Genomic DNA, 13,235 nt, shown 5'->3' with positions numbered 1-13,235 from the left:
ATCATGGACAATAACTTCTTCTCAGTCACCACATTTAATGGGTGCATATTAGTCCCCTCGACAGACCCTGCCTTCCTCAGCAGTTTATCTATACTGTTGGTATCCACACCTTTAACACAGTTTCCCCAGCACTTCCAAGTATTTGTATGACTGTATCATGTCATCATCCTCCCCCCTGATAGAAACTGGAGAGGTTCGTTCTTTCTCCTAAAATCTAGCACATCTTTGTTTTTTCCACATTTAACCTTAATGATTCTGCTCAATCAAGTCAACAAAATCACCAATAACTCCCCTGTATTCTCCATCCTCACCCCCTTTCACACATCCTACAATCACTGTGTCATCTGAATATTTTTGTAGGTGACAAGTCCCAGAGTTATATTTGAAGTCAGTGGTATAAAGTGTAAATAGGAAGGTAGCCAAAACCGTCCCCTGTGGAGCCTCAGTATTACTGACCACCACCTGATCTGACACACAGTCCTGCAGCCAAACCTAAGGTATGTAGAGTATATTTAAAACATGAATTACGTTAAAGGGATAGTTCACCCAAAAATGAAAACTCTCTCATCAGTTACTCACCCTCATTCCATCCCAGATGTGTATGACTTTCTTTTGTTCTGGCCACTATTCACTTGCATTGTATGGACCTACAGAGCTGAGATATTTTTCTAAAAATCTTCATCCTCATTTGTGTCCTGCATACACATCTGGGATGGCATAAGTGTAAGTAAAATCTGTCTGTTTTATGTGACAGTTGAAAGGCATGCACCTCCTAACGAGTCAATGAACAATGAGCAAATATAGACATTATTTTGAATTTGTTGATCAGAAAAGCTTTTCTGTGAAAAGTGTTTCAGAAAGTTACTAAAAAGTATTTAGTAATGTGCTAACTTTTTTGGATTAAGTAATCCGTAGTTATTTAAGTTATTTAAGAGTACTTTTTCCAAGTGTATTTGTCTGCGTCCTTCAAGACGACAAGGAACACCTACTCGAAGTAACGGCCCCCTTTGGATCATAATGCGATTCTAAAATAACTTTTAAAATCCTATGCTATCGCTGCATGATTCAAATTTGACAGAATAACTTATGTTAACGTATGTTAAATTATGTCACATATCATATAATGAATCTGAAGATACAAATGGTGACATTAAACATTTCTCTGTTCTGTTTTCTCCAGTTAACTGAAAAGCTAATCGGTTTACCTATTAGCTTATCAATTGCTAGCTTCTTCTCTTCATTTTCATCACATTTCTCCTCACTGTCACCACATAGGTCAGGGCCGTTTCTAGGCACCACCTGCTGGGGGTGCGCCAAAGAGGAACCCCCAAATCTATGCCCTTGCTTGTAGTAGTCTTGCAGGAGGCAGACCCTTCTTACTTTTTTTGAGCAACCTACACAACACTGGTTATGAAACACCTAGCAGGTGCAATTAGGACTGATTAAGCACATCCAAATGATGGTGAAAATTGACTGCAGCGTCTCTAAGGAAATTAGGAAAGCGTTTAGTCATAACACTAAAAAAAGACAATCAAGACATCTAGCCTTTGTGCAAGGATACAAATCAGTGCTTGACTCATACATCAAAAAAGTTTTCATACAAATTTGAACAAATGATCTGCCAATTAACTGACAACAGTGTTTTTCAGTCTAATTTTTCACAGAACGTGAAGGTTAGATGGGTGGCAGCAATTTTCTTTGACGGCACAATTAGGAGAAACAAATCAAAGGAGGCAGCGTTAAAAAACACTGATGAAGTGTGAAGTCCCCTGCATTCCACTTATGACATGTTAAAAGGAGAGCGGAGAGCATGCATGAAATCGACTGGAGAAGGAAGCTCCTTTCATCAGGCGGACTTTGCTTAACATGCTGAGCGGCTGTCAGTCGCGACGGAGGACTGCGTTCCCCTGCCACCAGTGCGGGCATGTCCACCATTCTCCTTCTACAATACACAGATAACCCGCTTCCTCAGCCTCCACTGTAACCAGACACCCACACACTCACTCTCAGCCCGGCTCTAAACAGCCTGCCCCGATGCACCCTTCAGACAGGGGTCTTTGGTCTGTGTGATTGAATAATTACCGCCACAGTTAATTTAGCCGGAGCTGTGAGCGACGCTCACCAGCATGCCGGTGCACTGTTCTTCTTCTTTCCCCCAGACTCCATACAGAGGTTTTTAGATGAGATCAGTGACACTGGAAAAGAACAACTTGCACTTTCATGGCAAATAGACTTCCATCACAGCATTTGTTGCATAGCTTAGATCTGTCAGGGATAAAATGTGAAGGAAGGGGAGCCGAAGAGCTCAGATTCACTCATTTGCAATCATGCAAAGAAATATCATAGTCTTCCCTCATTTACCCACAAAAATAGTTATTTTACAAACAATACCAATCTTGTTGTGTTCTCAAAAGAGAAAAAGTTGTAAAAGAGCGACAAAGATTACAAGAAAACAAAACTACAAATAAGATAAGATGTGTTTCTTTGACTCATTGTTTTATTACTTAAAGCAGTAGACAAAAAGATGTATGCCAGCAATATTCCCAGTAGACACAAATATTACTGAAAACTAAATGCTTCTTAATTTGATGTTTTCCCAAATATGTGAACGTCCAGCTCTTCAGGTTTATATCAATGATTACAGGATGAAAGTCAGCAGTGCATGACACCTCGAGTTATAGTGAAACTCTGTGTAACATGTTTAAAACGGAAGTCTATGTCGTCCCCTCCATGCGCAAGACCTTCATGGATTCTGCTATCATGGAACTTGTGTCGATCTGACCGTAGATGCCCACTAAAAACGCCTTATGGAGCAGAATATCAGCATGCTCTGAAAAAAAGAGAAAAGAACATTACAGTGGTATTTCCTATTTAATTTAAGCAGAAAGAAATGTTTGAAAAAAAATAAAAAAATAAAGAAATAAAAATAGCAAAAACCGTTTTTACATGAATGCACTTACAATCTATGGTGCAAGGTATTGTACCAAAATAAACTCCTGTCATGACTGTAATTCTGGTAAACATGGTAACTTTCACATGATGGGGACTGTTTACATAGAGAAAAATTACAGGAATTACAATATTTTGGTAACGCATAACCAGAAATTCATCCACAGCTAAAAAGCAATTTAGACAACTTTAAAGCTCAAATAACACATTTTCGTAAGGAAGAATGAATATAAGCGCTTTAACTAAACTACAAGCTGCCTATTTCTGCGTTTAAACACTCTGGAATGCCTTGCCCCATAGACTTTCATTATAAGTGCATTACTGTAAATCCAATTTGTATCTGCTTTTACAAAATGAGAGACAAGCCATTTTATTTTCTGTATTTTCATGTAACAACGTGCCTTAGATGCTGCTTTAGTAGAGTTTAAGTAGTACTGAACCCAGAACATTCCTTTAAAACAATCTCATTTAAAAACAAAACAAAACATTGCTTCACTGAGTAAGGTCAGAGCCTGTTTGTATACCTTGACAGAGGAGCACATATTCAGGCAGGTTCCTCAGGGCTGTCTGCACCACATCAAAGTTCCCACTGCCCAGACAGTACATGAAGGTTGGCAGGAATTCAGCAGCCATACTAAAGACAGCAAAGATAACAAAGAGAGTGTATTTGTACATGGCATTTAGATTTGATATACATTATATAATCTATAGACTGTAAGGAAGCGCCATCTCACTTGGGGATGTTCTGCATACACCGCAGAGCCAGACTGAATGCCATGTTGCGGCACACCTCTTCAGGCGAACTCATCAGTCTCTGAAGATCATTCTGATAATACATAACAGGTTAGTTGTACTTGTTTAATCTTGCTATTTTTTGTCAATGGTGCAATGTAACCATGTACTTACAACAAAATACTGAATGATTTCTGGATTCCTTTTGGACTTCTCATCCACTTCAGTCAAACCCTCAAACACATCTAAAAATAAATAAATAAAAAGTTTGTTAAACAAAGAATTTTTTAAATATGAAATAAATAAAAAACATCTTTAATAGAATTACATTTTTAATTATTTTATTTTAAATATTTATAATGAATTCTAGATATAATTGAATTTTTTTATTTTTTATAAATGTATTTATTATTGTAAATGTTTTACTATAAATATAAATTTATATAATATAATTATTTTTTTTTTTTTTTACAAATAATTGCATAATTTGAGAATTTAAACGCATCATCCACAAATATCCTATCCCTATCCTTTGCATGTTTAAAGATATACCTTATTGCATTTTAAAAGAGTTCTGATAAAATGTCTTTTAGCTACTGATGGGAGTGTAGTACTATCAATTCCATTTCTGTATGGGCCACTTACTTAGTCTACAGGATAGCTTGTTAGGAGGCAGGTTAAAAAAAGTCTCACCCTCAATTGCTTCTCCTTTGGAGATCTTCTTCAAGCACTTGGTCATGTCAGCTGCAGTCAGAGGCACGGAGGCTGAGATGTTAACCAACGGGAGGGAACCTGAGGATAAATCCTCAGCTGAAAAAAAGACAAAGGAGGTTTTTCCATGAAGAGCATCTCTCATGTTTTTTATTTTCACTGATGTGGGGTGTTAGGTACCCTACCGTCTCTGTCCTCAGCAGTGCTCTCAGAGGAACAGGACTTCACAGGCAAAGTCAGTCCAGCAAGCAAAGACTTGAGCTGAACCAGGTCAGGATTCTCTGTGGAGAGTCCCCTACAAGAAAACAAGGAAACTGTTTAGAGAAAAAGCAATAAGTTACAAAATAAAATTGAGGAAATCAAAATGCAACATTGGGAATGCTTGATAATGCAGGTTTGAGCTACGCAAGCAAAAAAATCTCTTACTGAAGAATATCCGAGTGTTTCTGAAGGAAAGGCACAGCAGACGCTGCATCATGGGTAATGTATTTTTGAATGAACTGCACAAATTTGTTTATGATCAGCATACGAGATGATCTTCTAAAGTTCTGAAAGAATGAAACATTAAAAAATACAGAAGGAAGGTTCCCAACATAGAATTGCTTATACAGTTCTATTAAAAAAAAAGTACGAATTTAATTTTTTTTTAGCAGCTTGGAAAATTCCAGAAAATGATGTCAAGCCTTTAGACAATTAGCCTCTTTGCTTGACATCATGGGAAAATAAAAAGAAATCAACTAAGACCTCAGAAAAAAAGTTGTGGACCTCCACAAGTCTGGTTCATCCTTGGGAGCAATTTCAAAACGCCTGAAGGTACCATGTTCATCTGTACAAACAACAGTATGCAAGTATAAACACCATGGGACCACGCAGCCATCATACCGCTCAGGAAGGAGATGCATTCTGTCTCCTAGAGATGAATATAGTTTGGTGCAAAAAGTGCAAATCAATCCCAGAACAACAGCAAAGGCCCTTGTGAAGTTGCTGGAGGTAACAGGTAGACAAGTATCTATATCCACAGTAAAACGAGTCCTATATCGACTCGGCAAGGAAGAAGCCAATGCTCCAAAACCACAATAAACCGCCAGACTACAGTTTGCAAGTGCACATGGGGACAAAGATCTTACTTTCTGGAGAAATGTCCTCTGGTCTGATTAAACAAAAATTGAACTGTTTGGCCATAATGACCATCGTTATATTTGGAGGAAAAAGAGTGTTTCCTCCAGCAACTTCACAAGGTCCTTTTCTGTTGTTCTGGGACTGATTTGCACTTTTCGCACAAAACTACGTTCATCTCTAGGAGACTGAATGCATCTCCTTCCTGAGCGGTATGATGGCTGTGTGGTCCCATGGTGTTTATACTTGCGTACTATTGTTTGTACAGATGAACGTGGTACCTTCAGGCATTTAGAAATTGCTCCCAAGGATGAACCAGACTTGTGGAGGTCCACAACTTTATTTCTGAGGTCTTGGCTGATTTCTTTTTATTTTCCCATGATGTCAAGCAAAGAGGTACTGAGTTTGAAGGTAGGCCTTGAAATTCATCCACAGGTACAACTCCAATTGACTTCAATTAGCCTATCAGAAGCTAACTGGTTAATTGCCTAAAGGCTTGACATCATTTTCTGGACCTTAAATCATGCCAGTCTATTGCATACTGTGGCAACTCATAAACAAACACAAAGACAATGTTAAGCTTAATTTAATGAACCAAATCGCTTTCAACTGTTTTTGATAAAATGGCAAGTGATTTTCTAGTACCAAATTAGCAATTTAGCATAATTACTCAAGGATAAGGTGTTGGGGTGATGGCTGCTGGAAATGGGGCCTGTCTAAATTTGATCAAAAATGACTTTTTTCAAATAGTGATGGTGCTGTTTTTAACATCAGTAATGTCCTGACTATACTTGGTGATCAGTTGAATGCCACTTTGGTGAATTAAAGTACCAATTTCCTTCTGAAACAGCAAAATCTGTACATTATTCCAAACTTTTAGCCGCCAGTGTACATATACAGAGAGTAAAAGGTTTAGACTACACTTAACCCCGGATTAAAACCTTCTAAACCCCTGGTTAAAGTCATTTTTAACCCTGGATTAACATTTAGAGGCGTGAAGAGCTCATAACTGTACTTAGAATTGTACATTCAATCTCAAAATGCATCTAAAGCCTTATGCATAAATGTATAAATAAATGCATAAATAAAGATATGTTGTAAGAGATTGTTGTACATGATGATAGGCAGTCCATGTTCCCTGTTCTCTATACCTTTAGAACTTTGATGAAGGAAAGCATACAGTCCTGCAGTGCCCTCTGGTGGTCAGAGTGGAACACCAGCGGCTGCAGCAGCTCCAGGATGGCCAGAACATCACTGAAGAAGGTCAGATGGTTCTGCTGCCTAAACTCCTGCAGGTTCAAATGGATGCGGCCATGCAGGAGAGCAGCGATCATGGGCAGGTGTCTGAAAAATATTATACATACACTTGCATTTAACTTAACATATTTACAAGTGAAACATAATATTCATCTGGAAGTATTGTAGGGTGGGATGTGATTGTATCCATTGGAATTTAATTTTACTGTGAAAAAGTAGTAGGCCTATTCTGCCCTGCAAATGCAAAACATAGTTACTACACATTTTGTGAAAATTGAGTTATGACTGAAATCGGGTCTCTTAGACTTTGCTATGTGATGTGAAAAAAGGTTTAGCTCAACTATGCTCAGGTTTAGAGAAAAATTAGCGTGAACATTTGATAATCCACATTTGGATGGACAACTAAAAACTTTTCTCAAAAGCCATTTTTTTCCAGTGTTGGTACCGGAGATGGATCACTGGTATTAAAATGAATGGGAGAAATTGGAATGCACAATGGTCAAGGGATGTAGCAAAGGAAGTCTTCCGAAGTGATGATGTTGGTTTTGGGTGAGAACAGACCAAAACATAAACTTTTTCACTGTACATCTTGACAGCAATTTCCTTGGCGATCATGATTTCAAGCTCGATTACACTACCTATAGCGCCATCTAGCGCTCTGCAAATGCGTCAAGCACTAGGAAGTGTACTCAAGCTTTAAATCATGATCGTGCCTAAAGACTGTTACGACAAGATGTACAGTGAGAAATTTGTTAGAGTTTTGTCTGTTCTCACCCAAAACCAACAGGATCGCTTCCGGAGACACTTATTAAACCACCGGAGTCGTACTGATTACTTTTATTCTGCCTTTATCTCTTTTTTGGAGCTTCAAAGGTCTGATCACCATTCACTTGCATTGTGTGGACCTACAGAACTGAGATATTTTTCTAAAAATCTTCATTTGTGTTCAGCAGAAGAAATAAAGTCATACACATCTGGGATGGCATGAAGGTGAGTTCCTATAAATGATGAGAAGATTTTAATTTTTGGGGTGAACTATCCCTTAAAGTCAAAACAAAAATTACAAAACAAAAATTGTTTGATTTTGATGAAACATTATTAAAACAATTCTTTTAAAATAAATTATGCAAAATAAGAACAGAGACGGTTCAATTTTGATTTCATGCTATCTTTGAAGTTTAAACAAATGCAGCACTGCTTTACAAAACCAACCATGACTTTTAAAGCATGTCTGATTCTTAAAGGAATATTCCAGGTTCAATACAAGTTAAGCTCAATCGACAACATTTGTGGCATAATGCTGATTACCACAAATTTTTATTTTGACTCGTCCCTCCTTTTCTTTAAAAAAAGCAAAAATCTGGGTTATAGTGAGGCACTTACAATGGAAGTGAATGGGGTCAATCTGTAAATGTTAAAATGCTCACTGTTTTAAAAGTATAGCCACAAGACAAACAAAATGTGTGTTAACATGATATGGTAACATTTTATTTTACAGTGTCCTTGTTACACAAATTATATGTATTGACTAGTAATAACAGTCAATTATGCATAATTACAAGCAACTAACCCTAAATCAAACCCTAAACCTATAGTAAGTATATGTTGTAAATTAGTAATAACCAGTAATTACTTGTGTAATTACACTGTAACAAGGACAGTAAAATAGTGTAACCCATGATATTAGTGTGATAATATTGCTTACTAACCTTTTCTGTATAAGTTATAGCCAATTTTACAACTTTGTTGCCATGACAATGTAATGTCAACAAACCGTAAAATTACTGTAAAATTACGATATAAACAACTTTACAGCTCAAATAATACACAAGTTTTAACAGAACAATAAATGTAAGACCTTTCATAAAATGATAAGCTTCACATGTCTGTCTTCAAACCCTCCAAAAATTGTCCCCATTCACTTCCATTGTAAGTGCCCCACTGTAACCTAAATTTTTGCTTCTTATTTTTTTTAAGGAGAGACGAGTCAATGTAATTTTTTGTGGTAATCAACATTATGCCACAAATGCGGCTAACTGAGCTTAACTCAGTGGCGAGTTCTCAGGGCCAGCAAAGACTTCTCTGCTGGCGTAACATGCCTAATAAATAAATATTTTTTCATCCTTTCATTCTCATTGACCTTTTTGCCTATGTATTTTCAATTGCTTTCAACTTCTAATTAATCTATAAACGAATAGCAAAAAAAAAAAAAAAAAAAAAAATGTATCCTATCAGAACTTATTCCTCGATGCTTACAAGCAAAGTGTGACAACTGTTTCACAAATCGCATGCCTGAAGCAGTGCGTGAGTTTGAGCTCCACTCCGTCAGGCCTTAAAAATTTCCACAGAATCCCTCAACAATGCAAGTGAATAGGCATCTAAAGTCAGACTGTCAGATTCATCAGCCAATCAGATTGATTTACTTGTTCTTGTGGGTATGGTTTTTAGGATATGTCCCGGTCCAGGCCTTCTAGCTGGCCTTGAGTGACGTAATCACGCTTTAAGTGATGTAATTTGAAGGCGAAGAGCGCAAGATCTTGCTGATGAGTCGGCTGTCATCACTGCTGGTATTGCCGTTGAGAAAGAGATCCATGATCTTGCGATTGATTAATTAAAAAGGAAAGGAGGACTGATTTTCACTACAAGCAAATTGGTAAATGCTTTTTGCATTGTTATAGCAACATCAGGAGTTTTCTAAGTGTAAATTAGGCTGCTTAAGCATTCAGTATCAGATCAAGTTTTGAAAAGTAACCATGTACCCTGACGAAACAAAATGAATTGCAAGCTAAATTTAAAATCGCAAATATTGTTAGAGATATTTGTTTAAAATTTCAATTGGTATTATTAGTTGACTGACACGTAATGTATGATGGGCATACGGTGTCTTATTCATTGTGAAACGGTGTTTTCTTAATGGCATGAATCGCACTGAAGGCCTAGACTTAAAATGCATGGGACGCGGCTGGCTTAACTTGAATTGAACTTTAAGCAAAACCAAACAAACCTGAGTAGAAGCACCGGATGTGACACAGCTAGTTTCCTGCAGGCCAGATTGGCATCAGACACACGGTTCTCTGCTGTTTTGGAGTCTCCTGTGTCAGCTAGCAGACTGATGAGACGATGCACTAAAACATCCAACTGTGTAAAAACACACACACAAACAAACAAAGTATTAATCTGCCCAAACATTGTTAAAGGGAATCTTATTATCTGAGGTGTCAAAAGCTGCATTATTTACCTTGCAGGTGCTGCCATCGGCTGCTCCCTCTCCGCTCAGTGTGGTTTCTGGTAGGCGGACGTGTTGTATGACCTCCGGGAAGTTCAGGTAGATCTGCAGCAGCAGCGTCTGACACCTCTTACTCATTATGCTGCAAATACAGCATAAATAAGAACTTGAACAGGCACAAAGTGCTAACATGCAAAATTTCATAAACAGTTGACCTAATGTTATAATAAAGCCAGTTAAAGGAATATTCCATGTTCAGTACAAGTTAAACCCTAGGCATACTTCCATTCTGATGCGAACGCCCAGCGTCTGCATACAGTCAAATGCGAGCCTGTCAAAGTATACTCCATATAACTGTGCGCCCATACACAGGCGGATGGCGCATGCACACTATGACTGCTATGTGACACTGGACTTTCTCTTCAGGTGTTTTGACCAATAAAGACATCTTTATATTTCCTCAGACTCAAGTTATACAGATGCAGGTATCTCCAGACCTCCTCACACACACACTCTTGACTTGTACATCCACTGATGTTGTTTTTACCTTCACCTGCTGTTGTTTAGCGGCGGTTACATCATCTTCTAGCGCTTCTTCATGACAGCAACAGCTCAAAATGTAAGTTTTGCCAATTTGTGGACCCACTAATTAGTGCAAATAACTCCAAGAGCATGCGCATCCTGCACACTCAAATATGCGCGGTTAAAAAAATTGGGCTGCGCGTGTTCAGTACTCGCACACTCTGCTAATGACGAAATTTGAGTCACGTGTCCTGTACGTGTGAAATTGGTTATAATTTTACACAGAAAAGGTTAGTAAGCAATTTTATGACACTAAAGTCATGTTAACATGCATATTGTTTACATCTTGCGGCTATTCTCCTGAAACAGTGAGTATTTTAATGTTTACAGATTGGCCCCATTCACTTCCAATTTTAAATGCCTCATTGTAATCCAGATTTTTGCTTTTTTTAAAGAAAAGGAGGGACGAGTCAAAATTTATTTTTGTGTTAATCATTATTATGCCACAAAGGCTGTTGATTGAGCTTAACTTGTATTGAACCCGTAATATTTTTTTAAAAGTGAGGCCACACTACAAACGCTACATAGAAACACTACGGACATTACAAAGAGAGAGATTTACATGGCCTAACCAGAAAAACATCAAAGTGGCATGACAGACTTAACAACAAAGTCTTCGTGTTATTACCGACTGAAGAACACACACGCTCGTCCAGCCAAGCGGAGGCCCTCTAACCGACACTTTGTTGCCTGATTGTGGTTTACGCCTGCTAATCTGCTGTTGTGCTCACAAGCAGCAGATACAGAGAGAATGCCAAACACACATCCGTTTATCCCACACAAGAGCAAACACGCATTTTACATGGCAACATTAACCAAGCCTATTTTTTACCATAAAACAGCTTAGCCCAACTTCAAAATATTGTAATTCTGGGGGTAATTTTTTCATTTGACCTTGTCCAAAGTTTTTTTCCCTCCTCATTAAGGGGGTTTAATAACCAAAGGCATATTCATGAAAGGAGGAGGGCTGTAGTCACACAAAAAGCCGCAGTCTGATCTCATTGACAGCCCAGTCTGCGCTGCGATTCACAACAGAAGCCAAAGGAAGAGCTAGAGTCTTAATCCTTGTGAATTCATTATACTTCACTGAGCTCACTTACAGATCAGAGCTAAACGACTTTAGCTGCCTCTCATTTCACACCACAAGAGCTAATTACTAGTCCTCCTGCTATTGTGCCTGACAGAGAGTGTTTCTGCTGTAAGTAGAGGAAAGGCCGGCTATCATGCACATTTATCAACCCCTTTTAAGAGGCAAGGAGGAAGTTCAGTTCTTTTGCTTTGTAATGGCAGAGAGCGTGGCCATATGTTTGGTAACATGGGGCAAACCATAACCTCCACTTGACACTGGTGTCCTTGCTGTTAAAGTTTTTTGGCCATTTTTTTAATTGATAGATCTTGTGGTCAGGTTTTTCCAATGGCCAATTCTGTATCCGATATCTAGAGAGTGGGGTGGATGGTGTAATGCTAATAAGTGCCAATCTGATTGGCTGGTTTCACTTTCACTTTCAGATGTAAAAGTGAAATTAAACAGGCACCACATGTGACTTTCTGATGTAAAAGTGAAAGTGGAGATTTAGAGTAAAAAAAGAACTTACATTTGGATCAGTTTCTCACCCACACCTATCATATTGCTTCGAAGATATGGATTTAACCACTGAAGTCATATGGATTACTTTTATGTTTCCTTTGTGATTTTTGGAGCTACAAAGGTCTGGTCACCATTCACTTACATTGTATGGACCTACAGAGCTGAAATATTCCTCTAAAAATCTTTGTTTACGTTCAGCAGAAGAAAGAAAGTCATACACATCTGGGGTGGCATGAGGGTGAGTAAATGATGAGAGAATTTTCAATTTTGGGTGAACTATCCCTTTAATGGAATTGAGAGTTCACTGGCCACGTTATGAACACAGTTCCAATTTTACAAAGGATTTATTTTCTAGAAAAGTAAATAGATTTTGGGGATTTTTTATGATGTTTGTACATGATAAAGGATCCTGTTACCTGTTTCCCCACTTCTTAACACAGCTGATGAGATACTCAGAGACTTTCTTGATGTTGTCCAGATCTGAGTGGAGACAGCTATGAAGCAGGGGCAGGCGGGACTGGAGGAGAGAACAGGAGACCTGGTCCAGGGTGTTCTTGGAGTTGTGTGAGTCACGGCAGTTCAGCTCTGACTCAGACAGGATGAGGTCCACCAGACTCATTAACTCCTCAGAACTCAGCTTAAACACAAACTTCTCTGTGCGCTTCTGCCGAGACACATACAACCCCAACGCATACTTTGATGCCAAAATCATCTCTTATATCTAAGGTTATAAAATGTATGGCAAAGCTGTCTTGCTTTGAGCTACTGACCACTGAAAGTAACCAGGTCTGGGTAACGATATAACTGGTCTTAAAGGTGCACTCAGTAATTTTTCCTCATTAAAAAGGTTTAACTACTTAAGACATGAATTGTAATTTTGCAATATAAGTAGGAAATCATGACCACTCACATTAAAATGAAGACTCCAGTCATATCAGTAACATTATTAAAGCTGTTTTATTCTACATGGAGAGAGTCCACACATGGGGGCTGCCATGTTAGAATCACATGACCAGCCGAATACTACTCACTTAATCTCAGTAACCGTCCTGTTATTTGATACTTTCACTCATT

At 38.3% G+C, this 13,235-nt stretch overlaps 1 protein-coding gene across 1 annotated transcript in view; it reads right to left on the bottom strand.

Annotated features, from left to right (window-relative positions):
* Positions 1-2,479: 2,479 nt before the first annotated feature.
* Positions 2,480-13,235, bottom strand: part of LOC127451616 (integrator complex subunit 1-like) — a 40,623-nt gene continuing 29,867 nt past the window's right edge. Inside the window, exons 38-48 of the mRNA XM_051716421.1 lie at positions 12,578-12,825; positions 10,004-10,133; positions 9,770-9,903; positions 6,660-6,852; positions 4,819-4,940; positions 4,578-4,687; positions 4,375-4,491; positions 3,856-3,926; positions 3,684-3,775; positions 3,474-3,583; positions 2,480-2,830 (exon numbers count right to left, since the gene is read on the bottom strand). Of these exons, the coding sequence (XP_051572381.1) occupies positions 2,715-2,830; positions 3,474-3,583; positions 3,684-3,775; positions 3,856-3,926; positions 4,375-4,491; positions 4,578-4,687; positions 4,819-4,940; positions 6,660-6,852; positions 9,770-9,903; positions 10,004-10,133; positions 12,578-12,825 (1,443 nt within the window). The 3' untranslated portion in view covers positions 2,480-2,714. The remainder of the gene's footprint in view (positions 2,831-3,473; positions 3,584-3,683; positions 3,776-3,855; positions 3,927-4,374; positions 4,492-4,577; positions 4,688-4,818; positions 4,941-6,659; positions 6,853-9,769; positions 9,904-10,003; positions 10,134-12,577; positions 12,826-13,235) is intronic.

Source organism: Myxocyprinus asiaticus, chromosome 14 (genome assembly GCF_019703515.2).
Source record: "Myxocyprinus asiaticus isolate MX2 ecotype Aquarium Trade chromosome 14, UBuf_Myxa_2, whole genome shotgun sequence".
Taxonomy (NCBI): domain Eukaryota; kingdom Metazoa; phylum Chordata; class Actinopteri; order Cypriniformes; family Catostomidae; genus Myxocyprinus; species Myxocyprinus asiaticus.
Note: the sequence above shows the minus strand (reverse complement) of the source record. Positions and strands in the feature narration are given on the sequence as shown.